At 34.5% G+C, this 22,285-nt stretch overlaps 1 protein-coding gene across 2 annotated transcripts in view; it reads left to right on the forward strand.

Moving 5' to 3' along the window:
• The window catches only part of LOC150107797 (huntingtin-interacting protein 1-like), a 632,881-nt gene that overhangs the window by 273,119 nt on the left and 337,477 nt on the right, over positions 1-22,285 (forward strand). For both annotated transcript variants that reach the window (XM_090392055.1, XM_090392056.1), the window contains one exon: positions 18,218-18,395. In XM_090392055.1, coding sequence (XP_090248181.1) covers positions 18,218-18,395 — 178 coding nt within the window. The remainder of the gene's footprint in view (positions 1-18,217; positions 18,396-22,285) is intronic.

Raw genomic sequence — 22,285 nt, forward strand, 5'->3', positions numbered from 1 at the left:
AATGAGCTAGAAAAAATCTTTCCCCTTTCATTGTGCAAATTAATTTATAGACAACTTATATGGCCCAGCTTTCTGATGAATAATTTTAATTACAGCACTTTGTCTTATCAGTGCAAAGAGAAGAATGTTAAAGCCATTATGCTTTAACATTCTTCTCATTTCACTGTTGAATGAATTTATCATTCATTCAACAGTGGATATGTATCAGCTACCAGATCCCTGAGACTTGATTCCTCAATTATTTGTTGTTAGTTTAAGTAACAATATTGTTTTTATTAAAACAAAAAATATATAGAGTTCGAAGAATAAAAGGGAAAGCATCTTAAAAGAATAAGCCATAGACGCTCTTGATTATTCAGCTAAAGAATGAATTCAAAATTTTTCTCTATAGTTTTAATAGGTTAAATAACCGTGATCTTAAAGAGGATTAATTACTTGATGAATTGCTGATGGACATTGCAGGTCTGGGAATTCTTAGATTGATATGTTTGTGGTATAGTTGTAATTATGTGAATTTCACTGGGATAATAAAGGCACTTTATTAGTTATGTTAGTCAATATCAAACACCAGTGGATCTAATTGACCACTGGTGTTTGTCAAAATGTCAAAATAAAAAATTTATTTTGCCATTCAAAATAAAAAATTAGTTTTATTTTGAATGGCATGATGCTTCAAACTGAAATCATGCGATGCAAAGAAAGATAAAGAAAGGAGTAGAAAAAACAAAAAATGCTGCTTAAATTTCTAATTTACACTTAAATATGGGTTAAAGATGATTTTCTAGAAAGACATCTATTAGGGAAAAGCAAGCATTGCTTAATAGTTATTATTATCGGAATATTTTATTTGAAAAAAAAAAAACATCTCATTATTAAAAAGTGAGTAAGCAGGAGATTGCTCAAATTTCATAATGGAATTCATGAAACCTCCTCCTTCCTCAGTACTTGTGCTCATCTTTTTTCCTGTTTAAGATGTTTTTTTTTTTTTTTAAATATTACTTTTTTTTTTTAATGAAACATGGAAACAGTGATGAAAAAATAAATAGCCAAAATTTGAATAATGCAACTTGTAGTAATGTTTTTCTGTATTTGACTTAAAATATTTATACACGAGGAAGGGCATCCTTTCCTGGTTCATAAAAATGTGATGTATGGGTTAGTGGGGTCCTTGAATTAGTGTAAAAGGGGCAGTATCTTACAATTCTAACTAGTCAGCTATTTAGACTAAGTTCTGGTTGTAACTCATAAGATTTAATGAAATAAATACAGCACAAATAAATAATTAAACACATTTAATCAATCCTGTATATTTCATCTCAGTCACTGAGACATTGTCAATGAAACAATGTTAAAATTATAAAAACACATGCAAAATTGCACAAAAATAAGTAGAAAAGATTAGACTGAAAGTCTAAAGTTCTGTGATAGGCTATGGGTGCTGTTAGTTAGCCTTAGCTGTTTGACAGAAGCCTAAGAGTTAAAGTTGCCCAAATCTTAGGAAGGTTAATACAGCCATATTTATTAAGATGAGGTTGTTGTTGTTGTTTTAAATCTACTGCTGATTCTAAAAAAAAAAAGTCTTCCAAATTTATATTTATTGTGGCAAAACATAGTAGTTTTATTACATTTTATTCTGTACAAGGTATCCAAGGTATGGTCAGCCTTGACTGAACATACTTATGATGGCAGATTTACTTTTTATGTTCTAGAACTCTCTTCCTAGAGATCTGCCTAGAAGAACTCTCTCAATTTGACCATAATATAAGTTGCAAGAACAAGGAACCCTGTAAGCATCTGGAACAGAGAGAGAGAAGAGGTGTAGAGGATCTTTGGGAGAGTGAATGACAGTAGCCAGCTTGAATGCACTGTAGAGAGTGAACTTTTTTAAGAGTTCTGACTATTTTTTCTGAGGTGCCCCAGATATAAGGAACAGCGATGGCATTGCTATAGTCAGCATGTCAAGTGGGATATGAGGAAATTAATTTGATCATTTTGACATTTTAGCAATTCGACAAGATAGTCTGGCAAATAAAGCATTAAGTTCAGCTGCTGGGTAGAACAGATTGAAAGCTCTATTATCAAGGGTTTTGCAACTCCATGTTGTTGAGAGGTGGGGGGGGGATAGTGGGACAGTTTGTCTAAAATGGTAAAATCAAAAAGATCAGCGATATAATGTTTTTCTCCCTGATATCATTGATCTTTTTAATTTTACCATTCCTTCTGGCTACTTCACATGGAAAGATACTATTTATAAACAGATAGTTGGCTGAGTGGATCTTCTGCTGTCTGGTCAATAAATTATAGGTTTCAAATCCCAAAGGATGTTTGTGAAAGACTTTAGGTGGTAGATGAATTCCATTGCTAAATGTGAGCTCATCACCATACTTATAGGAAGCCTGAAGTGGTTTGAAACAGCTCTGTGTGTTCTCTAGAGCAGGATTTTTGGTTTACCAAACCCTTGCTCATCATGCTTTAATGGTATTACATGAATGCTGAATTAATGAATAACTTCCACCACCTTAACCTATTCATGAGATATCAGTACTTAGCCACTCACCATACTAAGTGTAATGGATTTACAATCTTTCATGGGTGGTATTCAGATAAAAATGAAAAATACTCTTCTTATGAAGATTTCTTTCCTACCGTATACAATTCATCAATTTCAAATTGGAGCAAGTTTTAAATTTCAGCTAATAACCGCTACTTTACTATATGAAGATGTAATTCTAAATGAAGATTGCCTGTTTTCAAAAACAGAAATATTTATAAGAAATTTTCGATCAAAAGTAATATAACTGGTCCAATATGGAGGTGCAGAGTTTTTCTTTCCTGAAACTTAGTTTCTCTCTTCAATTCTGAAAAATAGATGAGCCATATTGTGATTACTTGCCAACCTGGTTGGTCGAGCCTGGATTACTAGTTTGGTTGGCTGAGTTGTTAGTGTATCCCCTCTTCAGAGAATAAGCTGTGGGTTTGAATCCTGCTGTGGGCATTGATGTGTCTTTAGGTGGGAGATGAATTTCATTGCCCAGTGTGAGACTACTGCTCTGCTTATTGGAGATCTGAAGTGGCTTGAAAAAGTTCCTTGTTTGGTCTCTGTAGCATCATTCCAGACCAGGTAAAAAAAAAATATATATATATATATATATCTCATCCTGAGATTTTTATTTAATAAGGTCAAAGCACCTTGGTAACTTGTCTTGGTAAAATATTTATAAGCTCTGTATTACTTAAAACTTAGTATTTCTTAGCCTGGCTCCCACTCACGAGAGCTCAATAAAGGTCGAAACCGGTCTGGGTAGCGGTCCCTTGTCTTTAATACATAGCATCATACATCTCCTCCAGGAGATGTGTTTTGCATTAAGGGTAAATGTTAAGAATAGTGATCAGAGCTTATTCTACCTTTACCACAAGTTGCTTTGACTTGTACTGCCTGCAGGGTCAGCTAGACTTGTAACACTCGCAGGCGCAAACTTGACTGACTTGTCTGTTTGCTTACTTGGGAAATGGAGTAAAAAACCAGGTTTATATTTAAAATAGCTTGGTATCTTTAACATACATATATGTATATATGTATGTTAAAGATACCAAGCAATTTTATAAGCTAGGTTTTTTAATCCTTTTTCCAGTAAGCAAACAGACAAGTAAGTCAAGTTTGTGGCTGCACGTAGTGCAACTTGTGGTAAAAGTGGAGCAAGCTCTGATCACTTTCCTTAGAATTTTCCCCTAATGCAAAGCACATTTCCTTGCAGAAATTAAGGTAATGGTCACTACCCATACCGGTTTCGATCTTTATTGAGGTCTCATCAGTGGGAGCCAGACCTAAAAATTGCCAAGGGTGAAGTAATACAGAGCTTATATATATTTTACCTAAACAAGTTGTCATAAGGTGCTTTGACCTCATTAAATAAAAATCTCAGGATGAGATTTTTATTTAAATAAAATAAAAATCTCAGGATGAGATTATTAATAAGGTGCTTTGACCTCATTAAATAAAAATCTCAGGATGAGATTTTTATTTAAATAAAATAAAAATCTCAGGATGAGATTATTAATGAGGTCAAAGCACCTTATGACAACTTGTTTAGGTAAAATATATATAAGCTCTGTATTACTTCACCCTTGGCAATTTTTAGGTCTGGCTCCCACTGATGAGACCTCATTAAATAAAAATCTCAGGATGAGATTTTTATTTAAATAAAATAAAAATCTCAGGATGAGATTATTAATAAGGTGCTTTGACCTCATTAAATAAAAATCTCAGGATGAGATTTTTATTTAAATAAAATAAAAATCTCAGGATGAGATTTTTATTTAATGAGGTCAAAGCACCTTATGGCAACTTGTTTAGGTAAAATATTTATAAACTCTGTATTACTTCACCCTTGGCATTTTTTAGATCTGGCTCCTACTGATGAGACCTCAATAAAGGTCAAAACCAGTATGGGTAGTGACCATTACCTTAATGCATAGCATCATACATTTCTGCAATGAAATGTACTTTGCATTAGGGGAAAATTCTAAGTAAAGTGATCAGAGCTTGCTCCACTTTTACCACAAGTTGCCTAGTGTTGCACTACGTGCAGCCACAAACTTGACTTACTTGTCTGTTTGCTTACTTGGGAAAAAGGATTAAAAAACCTAGCTTATAAAATTGCTTGGTATCTTTAACATAATATATACCCAAGGTAAAAAACTTTCTACATATATATATATATATATATATATAAATCCTTAATCACCCTTATTACAATACAAATGTACAACAGATTTACAAATAAATCTTTCATGACTTGGAGCCATCACATTAAAAAAAAAATAATAAAAGCTTATCCATTTACAATGCTTGTCTCATACCTGGGCTATCTTAGCATAATCAAAAATGTATAAATATTGAAGTAGGAAATATGAGAAATGGATGTTCAAAAGCTATACAGTGCATGTATCCCATGAACACCAGATGTTGTAGTCTCAGAAATAATAAATCTGAGTTTGCTACTATGATAATTAGTATTCACTAGGAACAATTTTTTTCAATACTTTGATATATATATATATATAAAACAGAATGATCATTGACTCGGTTAACATACATAGTTTTATGAAAAAAATTGAATGACTAGAACCGAGATTTAATTAAAAAGGTTTTAATATAAACACACTACTAGTTTCGGCCTGTAACAGCCTTCTTCAGGTGACATTATAAAAGAAAAAACACTAAACATTGAGGGTTAAAAAACTATGAACATCATAGACAGTCTTTATACATAATTAGCATTAAAACGTTGTAGTTGTATTTGAAGCTGTTCTTTCATTTGTTGCATTGTTGGGAGAGTGCGTGCTTGCTGCATCACGTGAACGCCAGTACATGATTACAGCCGAATGACTATCAGGGAGGTTGTAGCTTAAGTTGTTATTTAGATGAACAGGATTGAAGATGATTTCTCTCGATTCCACAATTTTTCTCTCTATTTCGTCACTGCAACGGAAGATGTTTGTAGATTTTTCCCAGCAGACTTTGTGACTTTGGTTATCATCATTAGGATTAGCCGAGAAGAGGATATGACTTGATAATGCACTTGCTCGCTGTCTCTTGTAAGTAATGTCTCTCATGTGTTCTTCCATACGCATTTCGACAGATTTGTCTGTCTGCCCGAAATAAGGAATATCGCAGTCACATAATATTTTATATACGCCAGGGTATTTGAGTTGATGATGATAAGGTTTTGGGTGGCTAATTAAGGAACGGATCTTTGGAAGTGGAGTGAACAAGGTTCTGATATTGTATTTTTTTAGAACTTTTGCTAATTTATGTGAAACAGTACTTATGTAAGGAATAGATATATTGCTTTTGAATCTATTTGTTTCTTCTGAGTGATGTCTGGGAGGATTAAGAAGGAATTTGTTAATGATTTTCTTGGAATATCCATTAACTTCGAAAGAAGTTTTCAGATGGTTTATTTCTGTAAGCAATTCATTTGGATCATCAAGAAGAGAACAGGCTCTATGTCCCAAGGTGGAAATTATTCCAAGCTTATGAGGAGGGAAATGATGGGATTGACTGTGCAGATATCTGTTGGTATGTGTGGGTTTTCTATATATCGATATTTTTAGTTTACCAGCAGAAGAGCGAGTCAGTTTGACATCAAGAAAAGGCAAGGAATTATCCGTTTCAAGCTCAGCAGTAAACTTAATACTTTGATGTCGGCTATTGAGATGTTCGAGGAAAACCATAAGGGATTCATGTCCATGGCTCCAAACAATGAAGACATCATCCACATAACGTTTCCAAACTTTAGGTGTTAAAATAAAGGAAGAGATAGCTTTGGTTTCAAAATCTTCTAAGTAAATATTTGCAAGAACAGGAGATAAAGGATTACCCATAGCCAGTCCATGATTTTGTTTGTAAATATTATCTTGAAATTTGAAGTAACCGGACCTGATGCAATGTGTAAGCAAGGCTAACATTTTTTTGGATAACTTGTCCTTGAGTAATGTTAGGACTTCATCTGTTGGGACATTAGTGAACAAAGAAGTTATGTCCAAGCTAGCCATGATGTCATTTTCATCAACTGTAATATCCTTGATGTATGTAACAAATTCTGTAGTGTTCTTGATAAAGGAAGGTGATTTCCCTGAAAAACTTTTGAGGTATTTGGCAAGGTATTTTGAAAGATTGTATGTAGGTGAATCGATACCTTCTACTATTGGGCGTAATGGGGTGTTCTCTTTATGGATTTTAGGAACACCATATATGCGAGGAATTAACGGATGGAGAGAGCGAAGAGATAAACGGACGTTTCGGGATAATTCAGTTGTTGTTTTTAATAAGTTGTTTGTACGATTTTGAAGTTCACGAGTTGGATCTCTCTCAAGTATTGAGTAGGTATCATTATGTAGTAAATCAATCATTTTATTCTTGTAATCTTCGGAGTTCATGATGACTGTTGCATTTCCTTTATCTGCAGGGAGGATGATTATATCTCTGTTGTTTTTTAAACTTTTAATAGCTTTGCGTTCAGTTGAAGTAATGTTGTCTGCAGGTGGTTTTGCGTTATTGATAATAAAGATTGATTCAATACGTAGAAGGTTTGCATCTTGTTGAGGGAGAAAAGAAGCAGCTCTTTCTATTTTTGTAAGTAGTGTTTCCTTTGGTATTAATTTTGGTGAAGGAATGAAGTTTAGACCTTTACTAAGGATGCTTTGTTCTACATCTGAAAGTATATAGGAGGATTTGTTGATAACGACTTTGTCAATATTGATGTGTGGTTTTGAGTTCCTATTATTCTGTAATCTCTTTAACGTTTCAAATTTTCTTATAAGATTTACTTTGTTATTATATTGTAATCTGGCTGCTTGAGATTCACAGTAGGTATTAAAGGTATGCCAACTTTCATTATCTAGAGATTCTTCCAGTATTTCAGCTATGGTTCTTTTTTTATTGAAAAGAAAAGCGAGAGTGCGTTTAGTATCTGATATTCTTTCCGACAGTACGTCTAATTTAGCTTTATGATAGATTCTCTTCGCACGTTCAGTTGTTATATTTTCTTTAAAGCATAGAAATTTAGGAAAGATAGCATGGAATTTGCAACGTTTTAAGAAGACCAACCTGTTAATGTTTAGTCCAATCCTCTTTAGTGTCTTGTTGAAGTTTCTTTTATTTTTAATAATAGAAGCCTCGTCATGAAGGTTATGGATGACAGAATGATCATTGACTCGGTTAACATACATAGTTTTATATATGTTAACTAGTAGTGTGTTTATATTAAAACCTTTTTAATTAAATCTCGGTTCTAGTCATTCAATTTTTTTCATAAAACTATGTATGTTAACCGAGTATGGAAATACAATTTCCATACTCGGTTTATATGGAAATACAATTTCTGTATTACTATTGCATTGCATTATATTGATATCATTTCTGGGTCTGGCTCCCACTGATGAGACCTCAGTAAAGGTCGAAACTGGTCTGGGTAGAGGCTCTTCCCATAATGCATAGCATTATACATGTCTGTAAGGATATTTGTGTTGCATTATGGGATACTGAAGCAACTGATGTGAAGTCATTAGCCACTACATACAAGTAGACAAGTCGTGAAGTGGCTTCATGCGCAAACTTTGCTTGCTTTTGCTTGGATAAAGGATGAAACCAAGAATATAGTTTCTTGGCATCTTTAATTTACAAATTAAAGAGTGGTGGCCCTAGAAAAGAACCCTGAGGCAACCAAGTAGGGGACCCTCTTGAGTGCCTCTGCTTGTGCTTTGGACAAACAGGGTATTTGGTCAAAAATGACTACAAGAACACCAGTCTTATATCAACAACAATAAATCTGACTTTTTTCACCATAAACTGGACACTGATCACAATATCCTCTTGTCCAGTACTCTCCTTTTACCCTGGTTCGAGTTTAGGTTTGAACAGTTATTAAAAGAGAGTGCTGAAGCACTTGCAGTGCTGAAGCACCATCCAAACTTACTGAATGACTGTCAAGATTGGGAAGAGTGTGATCCTCCTAAATGGTAAGCAAGAGCATGTTTCCCTTCATTCCCCTCTTCTCCCCCCTTTAATACAATGCTGTGTCATTCAGTCATTTTATTTATTTAAACTTTATGTTTTGTTTTTCAAAATTATTATAATTTTAACCTTAATTGGAATCATTTTATTTTGTAACTATATGTATGGTAGCACTGCAACATGTGACTCAGTTCTGTAAATAGGATTAATGTTCATTGTTCTATTTTGACCTCATGATTATGCAATGCAGTGATGATAACCTGTTAATTTCTGGCTGAAATATTTGCAATAATGAAAATTATTATTTTTTATTCTTGTGAATACATATGTCTAATAATTGCTATTATCACAGGTGCCATTAAAAACTCGTGTTACCAACTTCATTCACGTTTCCCCAACTTTTGTAATGGTTGCCCATGCAAAAGTATTCTTGCAAAGTTCAGCGTCATAATATAGCTATTTCACTTATCTATTTCGTTTGTCACTATTTATAAATTTGTAATTTTTATAAATTTATAAAAAATAACTTGCTATTTAAGGATTAAAAAGCTGGATAACTTGGAAGAAATTTCCACATAGCTTACTATGAAATTTGGAAAATATGACTTTGGCTTCTGACCCAAAATCCAGTCTTCACTATTCCATGGAATGTCTGATTTCTAGCTCTCAACTTAGATGCTGAACAAATGAGAATTAGCTAATGGAATTGTCATTTCTTCCAATTTGACTGAAGTAAGCCAATTTGCAGGGGTAGAGGATTTTGTAGATGCCACAACACTTAAATGATATTACAATCATTTAATTGTTATAAACAAGTAAAAGTAGCTAAATTTTGGTAAGGCTCGAATGAGATTTAATGTTATATTTTTGATTTTGTGTTATGGTTTAATGGGATGAAGGTAGCACTTGGAATGAATTAAAGATAAATGATTTTAGTATTTCATCTCTGTTACAGAGAGACATCATCAGGAATACAAGCATAACAATTGTAAAAGGCACACAAACCATGCAAAGAATAAATGGAAGTGATTAGACTGAAAGCCTAAAGAAATAAGAGAGCTATCCTCTGTCGATATCGTCTGTCCTCGACTATTGGACTGGAGATTATTGTTTTGGGAACTTGGGAAGTTTCACAGAATAGTATTGAGGTTAGGTTAGTTTGTATAAATCTGCTGCTTTTATGTGTATATTTACTTCACTAAAGTATATCAGTTTTTGAATATTTGTCTCTGTGCAAGGTGTCTAAGGCATTGTTAGACCTGACTAACCATAATTGTAGTGGCAGATATGTTTCCAGTGTTTCTCATGACAGATGTTAGCACACCTGCCAGTTGCCCCATAATACATTAAGTTGCAAGAACAAGGATTCTTTTTATACACCTGGAACTGCAAAGGGAAAATTGGTCTTTAACAGAGCTGATGTTATGTAATGGCAGTCAGCTTTATGTGGGATTTGAAAGTGGTACAGAGATAATTTCTTTAAAGTTTTTTTTTTAATTCTCTGAGGATAGGGAATCTCATTACCACAATCTGCATGATCAGAGGACTTTGCTTTGAGAAGTAGGGAGAAACAAGTTTGTTTTTAATTTCATTGGCATTATATCTATTACTTAAGAAAGTGGTGTGACGGAAGCCTGGTTAGAATAGAATTTTCATAATACCATATTATTGTGTGTGTGTGGGGGGGAAATGGGGTGAAAGTTTGAATGTATCTATGTATGTGGCTGGGATTTCTGTAAAGATGTAGTTCATTTTGGATTAACTTATGATACTCTTTTTTTTTTAAAAGTAGTAATGCTCTCATGTCCACAAACCATGCAGTTACAGCAGCAGTAGCAGCCTTTGACATGTGCATTGTCTTGTTGAAAGAGACAATGGTCAATTCTCTAGAAATGCTCAAAGTAGGAAGTATTGCATTGTCTAGAACAGGGGTTCCCAACCCTATGCCCGCCGGCATCATGGCGCCCATCGACCAATTTGTGTGTGCCCGCCGCTGTTTAATCATGTGCCGTATAGTTTGAAATAATCACGCAACAATTCATGGCATGCTATATGATGCATGCGTTAATGACACATGACGAGTGTTAAACACATACAATGTAAAGTAGATGCGCATTCGAAGTTGTTCATTCCAGTTTAAGAACTGGAATGTCATCATATGGATGGAATAGCCTGTGTAGCTCAGTGGATGTGGCGTTTGCACACCACCGCGCTTGGCCGCACGAAGGAAGTCCTGGTTTCGAGTCTAGTCGGCGACTAGAGGAAATTTTTCTAAGCCTTTTTTCGACCGGTTCCCGAGTTAGTCGATCTCTGGCACGGGCAAGCAGGTTTTTCCTCCCGGAAACTCGGGTTTTTCGTCCTGTAAACTCAAGAAAATCGACCGTAGAACCCACATTATTTCAGACATTAAATATATTTGTGTTAGGGTTAGGGACCACGAGATGGCGGCACATTTGAGCCATCTCTCTTCACTGCCTATCGTTTAATTAGGATAGCCTTGGGCCATCTGTCTCTGATTGGGTACCAGTGGAGATTGAACTGCCCACTCAGTCTCCAAAAGTTAGATAGGGCTAAATGGCCTCGCCTACTCCCGTATACGGGAATAAAAAAGGCGTTAGCTGATTTTTTTGATATCATCATATTCTCCTAATTATGAAGCACTGGTCAATGAAATGCAATGCCAAAGATCACACTAACTTACATATATATATATATATATATATATATTTAAATTTTTATACAATGTAAACTTTTAAGTAATAAAACATTTGATTATAATGTAAACTTTGTATGTATTCATTTAACAAAAGAATTCAAAAAATTTGCTTGAAAAAATAGATGGTGCCTGTCGCCCTACCGGTATTTTAGAATGTGCTCTAGGAAACAAAAAGGTTGGGAACCCCTGGTCTAGAATATTCAGATATGTCTTGAGTTTAGTATTCATGACCTCACAAAAAGAGGTCTGAGGCCAAGCCTAGAAAAAGAGGACCATACTATCACTCTGTCACAATTTGCCAAATAGATAGGCCTGCAACATGGCATCCTACACAATGCCTCTTTCAAACTCTGTCAGTTTCCTTCTCTTGGCCATTACACCCAGACACAGTTGCACTGACTTGGAAGCATCGTATTCCTTCTATTTATATCTGCTACAAATACATGACTTGTTACATGGCATGATGCACCTTGCCCATAGGGGTGTATCTGTTGACTTTTTTCCCAAGAAGGGTATAAAGGATGATATTGTGCATTTTGTGATCCTGGGTGATTGCAAACAATCCATTGCTATCTGCTGTTGTTGACTCTTTTTATGAAGACACCACTGGCTAAAGTGATGGATGTATTTACCCACCTGTGTATGGTGGCTACATCCATTATCTTTTCTCGCTTGTAGACACAAACAGATTGACAGATTCATTATAATAAAATTATGGAGACAGCTACTATGTTAGAGCAACAACTTGAGTTTAATATAAACAAAAATAATTACCTGAAATCTTGACCTGTATATCAAGGTCATCTGGCATGAGTGTGTGTAGAGAGGGAGAGAAGCCACATTACAATACACATAGTAATCTAAAATAATACTAGTTTGGCAAGTTTGACAGTAAATTGAGTTATGACAAGCTAGTAGGTTAATGCCAACATGTCGTAAACAAAATTAAAAACATAATCCTAGGCAAAGATGATTTATCAGTTCATTTTGACATTTCTGTCCTTTCCACAAATTTCCCATTCAATGACATGATTCTTCAATTGCAGAATAAATTTCTCCCTGATATTATAGCACTCTTTTCCTTCATACTATGTTCAGTTATTTCATGTGGCAAAATAATTTTTTTCCTACAAAAAAGAAGGTACAGCCATGGGCTTGCTGCTATCTGCTCTTATTGCTACCTTTATATGGAAGCTTTTGAATAACATACACCAGATTCCTCTACTTGAAAACCACAGTTTGGTGCAGTTATCCATGTTGGTGATGTTTTTGTTATATGGCAACATGGCCACCAAACTTTACATGCCTTCCTCAGTTATCTTAACAAACAATATGGATGCATACTTCCATGTTGTTTGTTAAGATGACAAATGTATTCAGAAATGAAAACTTCCATTTCTGAATACATTTGTCACATGTCTTCCATCAGGTTGTCTGGCCTTCACTCTATCACAAGCCCACATATACTGGCCAATAATATATTGGCCAGTATTATTCTTCTTATTATTATTACTCCAAGATCCCATAGAGTCAAAGACTATTCTAGGAGATCCTTTTATTATACACACAACTCATCATACTGCACCTTAAACACACTGAAATTCTCTGCAGACACCACACTCTTAGGCAAGGCATTGCAATCATTCACAACTCGGCATGCAAAAAACCTGCTTCTCACTCAACTGCTCACACTCTCTTCATACAGTTTCCAGGGAAGACTTCTGGTTCGCCCCCTGATCTCCCACTGTTTTCTGTAGACCTTCTCCAACATTGATCCTATAAATAACCCTTTACTAAATCGTAAGTCTCTATCATATCTTCCCCTCTTTCTCCTATCCACTAGACTCTGCAAATTGCATTTTCTAAAGCTTTCCTCATATTTGACATTCTAAAGGTCAGAAACTTCCTTTTCCAGGTGACCAAATCTGGGCACAGTAGTCTCCATGTGTGGCCTAATCAAAACCTTATACAATGGAACCAAAATCTTGCTACTTCTACAAGTTAGTGTCCTCTGCATCATTCCCAGAAGTCTTTGTGTTGTATTCACAATTTTGGCAATGTGTCCCCTAAATTTCAGATCCTTATCCACTATCACTGCAAGATCTCTTATTGTCCTCCACCTCTGACAATATATCCCCACCAAGCATAAATTCTACATCCCATCTTTGTTTCCCAAGTTTTAAAACCTTACATTTTACAATATTAAACTCGCATCCCCAATTACTCAATTTATTCAAGTTGTCTTGTAAGGCCACAACATCTTCTCTACTCATCATAGTTTGTCCCAACTTTGCATAATCTGCAAACTACTGAATATCTCCATCCAAATCTTTGCCAATATCATTAACATACAAGTTAAACAGTAATGGCCCTAAAAACAGACCCCTGAGGTACACCACTAGTGACTTTCCTTTTCCAGGATATCCCCCCATCACCACATAACTTGCTGATACCTATTAGATAATAAGTCTCCGATCCAATGCACTAATCTAATATCCAACCCTATCTGCTCTAGTCTCAAGGAAGCCGTCACCTTATTGTAATAAGTAAGTAGATTACTAAAACATGACCTCCCTTTAGCAAATCCATACTGTCCATCAAAGATAATACCATTGTTGTCAACCCAATTCTGGATCCTAGTTATTACAAGCTTCTCCAACAATTTAACCACAACACCTGACACACAGATATGCCTATAATTTGATGCTTGAGTTCTATCACTTCCCTTAAGAAGTGGCACAAACTTGCCCTCCTCCCACTCCTTAGGAACTTGACCCAGTGCAAGACTCATTAAAAATATGTCAAGGCAGATGTCAACTCCCTGGTACATTATCAAGTCCCACAGCCTTTATTAACACCAAGTTTACTCAACTCCCCATTCACCTCTTGCTCACTTAGTCAGTCTCTCTTCCCCATCATCAACTGCTCTCAATCTCTCTGTGAAGTCACACTCACAAGATGGAAAGACATTTATGAACTGCTCATTAAGTATCTCTACCACACCTTCTGCAACAGCTGTCTTTATACCATTTTCTCCAATCAATGTCATCCTTCCATAATCGTTCTTTCTTTTGCTGGCTACATATTGAAAGAGCTGCTTAGGATTCTTTTTGGCTTCATTAGCTAACTGCTGCTCATACCTCACTTATGCTACCCTTACCAACCAAGTCACCTGCCTTGCCTGGTCTTTGTAATCCTCATGGAATTGGTTATTTCCACTTCTCTTATGCTGCCTCCATAATGCCCTTTTTCTCTGTATTGCATACTTAATCTCTTCATTCATCCATTTCGCACCTACCTTATTTAACCTTCTGATCCTTGGAATGCATTTAGACATTGCTCCTACTAGATAGTTTTTGAATATCCACCAAGCTGCATTGATCTCTTTTCCAGATGACTTCTCATTCCATGCCACACCTGCAAGCTGTCTCCTGAGCTCTTCATAATCACCACCCTTGTAATTCCATATATAACCTTTTCTCACAGAGGTCCTCACACTGGCAGCCATCCAGGTAATCACTTCATGGTCACTCTCACCAACTGGAGGGTGATTGGACACCTTATTTATAATTAGATCCTCTGATGAGATGATCAAATCCAAGACCTCCATCCTCATATGCCCTCTGTTACATACTGTCTGAGGTTGTTGTCCCTCAAAAACTCAAGAAACTCATTCTCTTTACTTCCAGTTGCTATTTCATCTTCCCAGTCTATATTGCCACAATTAAAATCTCCCATAATGAGAAAATGAGCAAATAATTAAATCACCTTTTCTTATTTACTTGACTAATTTGATTATACATTTCACAGTCCATCCACATTACCAGGTCTATAACAACATCCAACCAAGTATTCCATTCTATTCACCTCTTTATCACATCATACTGCCTCAAAGCCACTGGCACTATTTCCCTCTTGCATCTCTACTTTGTATGGACAACTCTTTCTCTGTCATCAATAGCACCCTCCTTTTGTACCTTTTCTATCCTCATGAAACACATCATACCCTTCCATCTCTATTCCTGTCAGGATGTCGCCCTCATCCAGCCATGTCTCACTTATTCCAACAATTTTTGGGTGAACAGACTCAATTAATGCAACCATTTCATCTGTTTTGTTTCTTACATTTCTAGCATTTGTATATTCTTGGATCTATAGCTAGTCTGATATCACTCATTCGGCATGATTTCTCCATGCTCAACTCAAATTATTTCCCTTTCTCCTTATTCATTTCAGAACCCTCTTCAAATCCAAATGTTTCCTCTTGATCCCAGGTCATTCCCTTCTTTTCCTGTCTACACATGCATTCACATCCTCTTGGAGCATCCACCTCTCTTATTCTGTGTTCCCCCGTTTCCCTGTCTGTTTTGCACACCCTTTCTCTCATTCTCTATACTCATGCCACTCATCTCTTCATTCATAACCACCTCTTCAATCTCTCCTGTCTTAGTCTGCTGCTTTTCCACATCGCTTCCCACTTGATCAGATTCATTCTTTGTACTCACTTCTTTACCTTCCAGCAGCAGTCTCTCCAAGTGACTCACACCAAAACCACTCAAATGCAGTCCATCACTCTTATACAGTTCACTTCATCCTTCAAACTCATTCTACACATTAACAAACTGCACTCCTTTCTCATCATGCATTTCTGCTAACATATCATTCATAATCCTTGCTTTCTGCCTCACCTCACCACTGTCCTTCCTAGGCAACACACTTACTACTTTTCCTATCACACTATTCTCTTTTATCTAACATATTATTCATAATCCTTGTTTTCTGCCACATCTCACTACTGTCATACCTAGACAAACACACATACCACTTTTCCTATCACACTATTCTCTTTTACCTGTCTAAGCAACCTCCTAATATCCAATCTGACAAATCAGTCAAGTCATTTGTACCTATTAAAACTATCATCTCTTTTGCTCGCTTCCATTTCATGTCCAGTGCCTCAATCACTCTACTCATTCTACCTCCAGTAAAACATATCTTGTACATTCTCTCATCCAGCACTTCTTTAATAATTGAATCACCATAGCCACTCATGGATCTTTCATTACCTCTTTTACATCAATATTATTTGTTTTCGTCATTTTCGCTCTCCCATACATTTCCCGAATTTTCTTAACTTCATTCTGCATCCATTTCATCTCTTGCCTCATCTTAACCGACTCGGCTTTCGAATCTTGCGTCACATTTTTGCTGTCATTCATTCTTCTGAATTTTCGAACTCTCAAACCCTGCATCACACTTTCTCTCTCATTCATCCTTTCGAGTTTGCGTACATTTGAACCTTGTGTCAAACTTTTGCTCTCGTTCATTCTTTCCATTTTTTGAGGTTTCAAACCTTGCTTCATACTTTTGCTTTCATTCATTCTCTCGATTTCGTTGCCTTTCTCCACATTCGCATCAGTTTCATCTTTCTTACCGTCAGTCAAGTTTTTCAGATCGCTCATTCTCTTTTTCAAAACTTTTTTAACATTCTTTTGCTTTTTTTTTTTAAACCATCCTTCTCTATCAGACGAGCACTCATTCTCCTTGTGGCATTCTCGCTACTAACACTTTCTGTCATCAACATATTTGCACTCATAGTCCTCATTCAGCTCACATTTCACACACACCCTCCTTCTATCTACCTTAAATATCCACAATTTATCAATGTAATCAAACAAGTACATATGGCACACCTCACATTTCATGAGACGACTGAAGTCGAAGTTAAATTCCTGTATGGACAAAGCCACTGCCATCTTTCCTTTGCCAGTTACTATGTTAAGGTCTAATATCAACGAATTTGTAAATAAATTTAAACAAAAGATCCCACACACTAATATCACTACAAGCACACAACCTTTATAGCAACTCTTACTCATGAACACACACTTATGTAATATTAATTATTTCACAAAACTTATCTGAAACTGGAGTCCTCTTTACACACACCACTGCTTCTTTTGCCACAAGAGCACCCTCTCATACTTGCTACATACATGATTGTTACTACTACCCTTCAACTTGGAGTCATTTACACCCTCAAAAACAGAGCAGTAACAATTTGCTCTAATAAGCAAGCTCTTAAGCATGAATTACAAATTATTAGCAGCACATTTATAAACAATGGCTATAGCAAAAATAACCTTCTTTACAAATCTACATCTAAAATTGGAAATAATATAGATTATAGAAAAACCATAGCTACTCTACATTAAAAGGATATCAGATAAAAGTAATAGAATGCTACATAATTATAACCTTAATGCTATCTTTAAACCTCCTACAAAACTGTAAAACATATTCATCACCGCCAAGGATTTCTTTCCCTGCCTGGCACACTTGGGATATATTGAATCCATTGCTGTTATAATTTACTTTATGTTGGTGAAACAAGACACATGATTTTGATCAAAAAAAATAAAGACACGAAAAGACACACAAAACAAGACACATGATTTTGATCCAAAAAAAAAGTGAGACATAAATGACATGTTAATTAGTAAATTGATCCTCTCTGATCATGCCAAATTGATTGGAAAGGAATTGTTAAGATTTTGGAGAAATTAGTAAGTGATCATATACAAAATTAGGCAATTGAGGATAATGCCCGAGGATTAGAATGGATTTGTTAAGGTGTGCTTTTGTGTCGTTGATCAGGTTACCTTTTATGATAACCTAACAAGAGCAATCGAGAGCAGATAAGCTAACCACTCTGCCAACCACGCTGGCTATATTTAATGAAATCTATATCAAAATTGAGAACATGGCTTACATAGTCACTTTGACAAGAGTAATACTATATATAGTATTATATAGTTGTGCTTGAAATGAATGTTTACATTACCAAATGAATTTGATAATGGCTATCTTATAATTTTTTTTTTTAATTTGTTCCATTATCTTTGATGTATTTTACTCTCATTATACTTACTCACCCGGTTAACCATAAAATGGTAATAAGAAGAAAAGCATTTATTTTCCAGATTTTAGAAAAAGAAAATGATGATTTTAAGATAGAAAAGGAATCTCTGGAATGTAAGATTCAAGATTTATTAATCTGCAGTGAAAAATTGAACTGCAGGGTGAAAGAGGTTGAGGATCAAGCAGATATCCAAAGTGAGCTTTATAGAGATAGTCTTAGTAAGCATGATTGTCTCATAGGTATGTTACTACAATTTTTTTAATTTTTTCTAAAACTTGAATGAATATCACAAATATGACACAATCTAGTATTACACAGCTATAATTTATGTGTAATAATTTTAATATTTTGAAATCTATCAAAGCAAAAAAAAGTGAATAAATAGTGAAATTTCAGTACTATACTGCTATTGCTGATTCCATATGTACTTGTGTAAAAAACAGGGCTCACTTATATGTTACTCTCATGTTTCATTCTTTTTAATGACATTTTAAACACTAATTTATGATATTTTACATTGGATTTCTCTTTTATTTGTAAAATAAAAGAGAAATCCCAAAACATGCATTTGACATCCTGTTAAATGAATTTTAGAAATCCAATTATTCTGTTTCATGCAATTTTAAAATTAATTTTTGACTATTTTAATAGACTGAATTAAAAAAAAAAAAGGCATTTCTCACAGAAAAATATTTATATTTTTCTGTGTTCTGAGAACTGGTTTAAATGCTTGGAAATTTTATAATTTTTTTAACACTTTCATACTGGGAAGTGTTCTACACATGTTGCACTGCTCTTGCAAACTTTCTTTATTGTATGTATGTTCCTTCTGGCAGGTGCATTTTCAAAAGGTTTATATGGCATGTTAATTACAACTTTTTCAATAGAATTTTATTTTTAAAATTAGACATTTGTGATCTGTCTTAATGATATTGAAAATCACAAATGCAGTTTGGACTGATTTTGAGTTATTTGCTTTACATAAATAGTTTGCTTTCTGCACCCAGTGATTGCATTATAAACAAGTGTTACTATGTATTTTTTGCAACTAAAAATTTGAAAGTGGATATTGGGACAAGGGTATTTAGCTAGATTTGTGTTTGATGCTACAATAAAACTGTGAACAGTTTTATTGTAGCATCAAATAGCAATGCGTCTATGGTAAGAGACATGTTTTTCATTATTATTATACAGTAATTCCATGAAGTTCAGAGGCTCATGATTGGAGACCCACACTAACTTTTATACACACAGTACCTATGATACCTCTCCTTAAACTCATTGACTGTCAGGGCATTCAAAATAATTCTGGCAATTCATTCCACTCATTCACCAATCTCCACACACCCTTAAGAATCGTACTCTTACAGTTATTGATTTGTCATTGCATTTGTTTCTAATTACACTAATATAGTATATAGACTGTAAAATCTCTGCACTGTATTTTAATTATGCCTATCATATTTAGTGATATAGTAAAACTACTTGTTTTTCTTGGTTCTGCAGTATAATGTGTCTTTTGGGGATGGGATGTTTTTTACGCTGTGTTTTACCTGATTAAAATTATTTTCATGCCATTCTTTGGAAAAAACACATAGTGAGTAAAAATTCATCAATTCCTGAACAAAAATAAATCCTTCTGTGTATTATTGCATTCATTGATTTGTAACGAAGCATATGGGAGATATATGTTATTGATAAGACAGAAGAACTGATGACAAATTTATGTAATTAAGGTAGGATTTGTGAAAGGGTGGATAATTCTGATGGTGATAAAAAAATTATTTGTGTATATTACTGTGTAAAAAGCATATACTGATCATCTGTGAATAAAAATGCTAAGAAAACAGGAAATAAAAATCAAACATGAAATTAAATATATACGAGACGAGAACAACAAATTGTACAAAATGATTTGCTGCTCCATCAATTAGTTCATTCGATGAGCCTCTTCCTATAGTTATTTTCTGAGCTACCAATGTATACAGTCACTGTTTATTATTGGTTTGTTATTTATCTTTCACAAACAAATCTCTTTTCCTCTCCTCATAAGTGAGGAGAGGAAAAGAGATTTTTCATGTATAACTAGAGTTTATAGGATAACATTTTATTCACTCCACCCTAGCAACTTATAGGACATACACATATAATATCACAAACATAGATTATTAATAATTCATTTGCCAATAACTGTTATTTATATTTCACACCTGTTCTTTCTCTCCCTTATATTTTCATTTTCATATGGCTCGTTAAGGATGGTTCATGCATTTATACCTTTTAGAAATTCAAATATACCAACCTATAGCATTTTCCTTAATTGTTTTCTAATATACCATAAAACAAAAACATCATTCGTTTTCCCCTCTGTAGATTTGGCTAATTTGGATATGTGATGCATCTGATGTTACAGAAACAGGAAATTGTGCCGGTGCAAGGTGTTTTCTCTTGATCTGCTAGAAGGTCAAGGTGGCACAGGACATTTCCGATTTCCTCAACATGTTAACTGTGTTTATTCATTTTAAAAAATAGTGGAAAAAATCAACAAATATCATAACAACAACAAAAATTATTCTCTGAGAGTGTGAATGGTGATTAAAATCGTTTCAGAGTAATAATGAAAGTACCAATATGCATGTCTTTTGAAAGATGAAAATGTAAGCACTCGTCAGAATTACTACTGTAAAGTTTTATATTGCACAATGATTAACATTTCTCCATTTATTATTTTAATTACAAATAAGTGAACATAAACTTTTTTTTGATACAACACATAAATTCATCCTCTTTTTCATAGGTTGGTGATGTCACCATCCTACCAAAAAAAAAATGTGTGAGCCTTCAGAGTTAGCACATTGTGTTCAGTTAATAACCATCTAAAAATGGGGGTGACATATTTAGCATATTGCCAAATACTGATAAGCACTAATCATAATTCTTGCCAAAATTACTACCAAAAAGTTTTGCGTTCCATGAAAAAAAACCTCTTGCACCATAGAAAAGTGAATTATATACCAAAGAAAGCAGAAGAATGGTTACAAATTAAAGATTGTAGATTTACTAATGTTATTTTTAATATCAGTAGTGTTGCTACTACTACTGTTATGGTATAGATGAAATTTCAGAGGGGAGTTAACATTTCTCAACAGTTAATGTTCAACCAAGTAGTCACTTTAGAATTGTAGGCAAACAATCTCTTCAATTCTTCAGTACCTCCTTTACTTTATGTATGAGATGTTTTTGTAAGATATCACTTGTCAACTGTATTAAAAATATGCTTGAAAGTAGTTTGAATGATGTTACATATGGAATTGCCTGAGGAGGGTTTTCTTTAGCCACGTAAGGAAAGAATTGTTCCAGATTTGGCCATATACAGTTGAATAATGAATGTAAATGCATTCAAAAGAAGTAATCCCCCCCCCTCCATTTTTTAGATTTGTGTGATTGGGCTGAAATTTGGTAAAAATCAGTTGAAGGATGCAGCCTATAGAAATGCTGCAGAGGAAAAGAATATCTATTTTTCTAATTTTCTAATTTTAAAAGTGCTATAATTCTTTTGTTACTTGCAATTAGCACTTCAGATTTGGCTGTTAAATATTTCCATTGCATACAAGTGGCAAAGTGAAAATATTCACCTTAAAACTGGAGTTATGGCAGATTGCTTCCCCCCCCCCCTCCCTTAATTCTCTTCTTTAATCTAATAATCTTTTTTAATGTCTACCTAGTCTTCCCTTTGTGTGTGTGTGTGTGTGTGTGTGTACAAACACACAATCTAATATTTGTTTAGGATATTGAATATTTGTCGTTGAATTTACATGTTCTATTCAGTTCAGTTTATTTCTATACAGGAATAAGAAAAGTCTCATTCACTATGTTATTGTGAACAGTGATGTTTTCCCACTGGTTCAGGACAACACAAGAGTATACAGATGATTTGAAATAGGAAGTGATCACCATTTAGTGTTGAGCAGGATAAAATTGAACTTCATATTGAAAAGAAACGTGTGTAAGAAAGTTTTAAAATGAATCAAAGTTGAACAACTGTCAGATATGAACTGTAGACTCAAATACACAAACATTATTCAAGAAAAACTGAAAGAGTTTCAAGACAAAAACCAAACCTTGGAGT

This window comes from Typopeltis vanoorti, chromosome 4 (assembly GCF_054136105.1).
Source record: "Typopeltis vanoorti isolate ZY-2024b chromosome 4, IOZ_Tvanoo_1.0, whole genome shotgun sequence".
Taxonomy (NCBI): domain Eukaryota; kingdom Metazoa; phylum Arthropoda; class Arachnida; order Uropygi; family Thelyphonidae; genus Typopeltis; species Typopeltis vanoorti.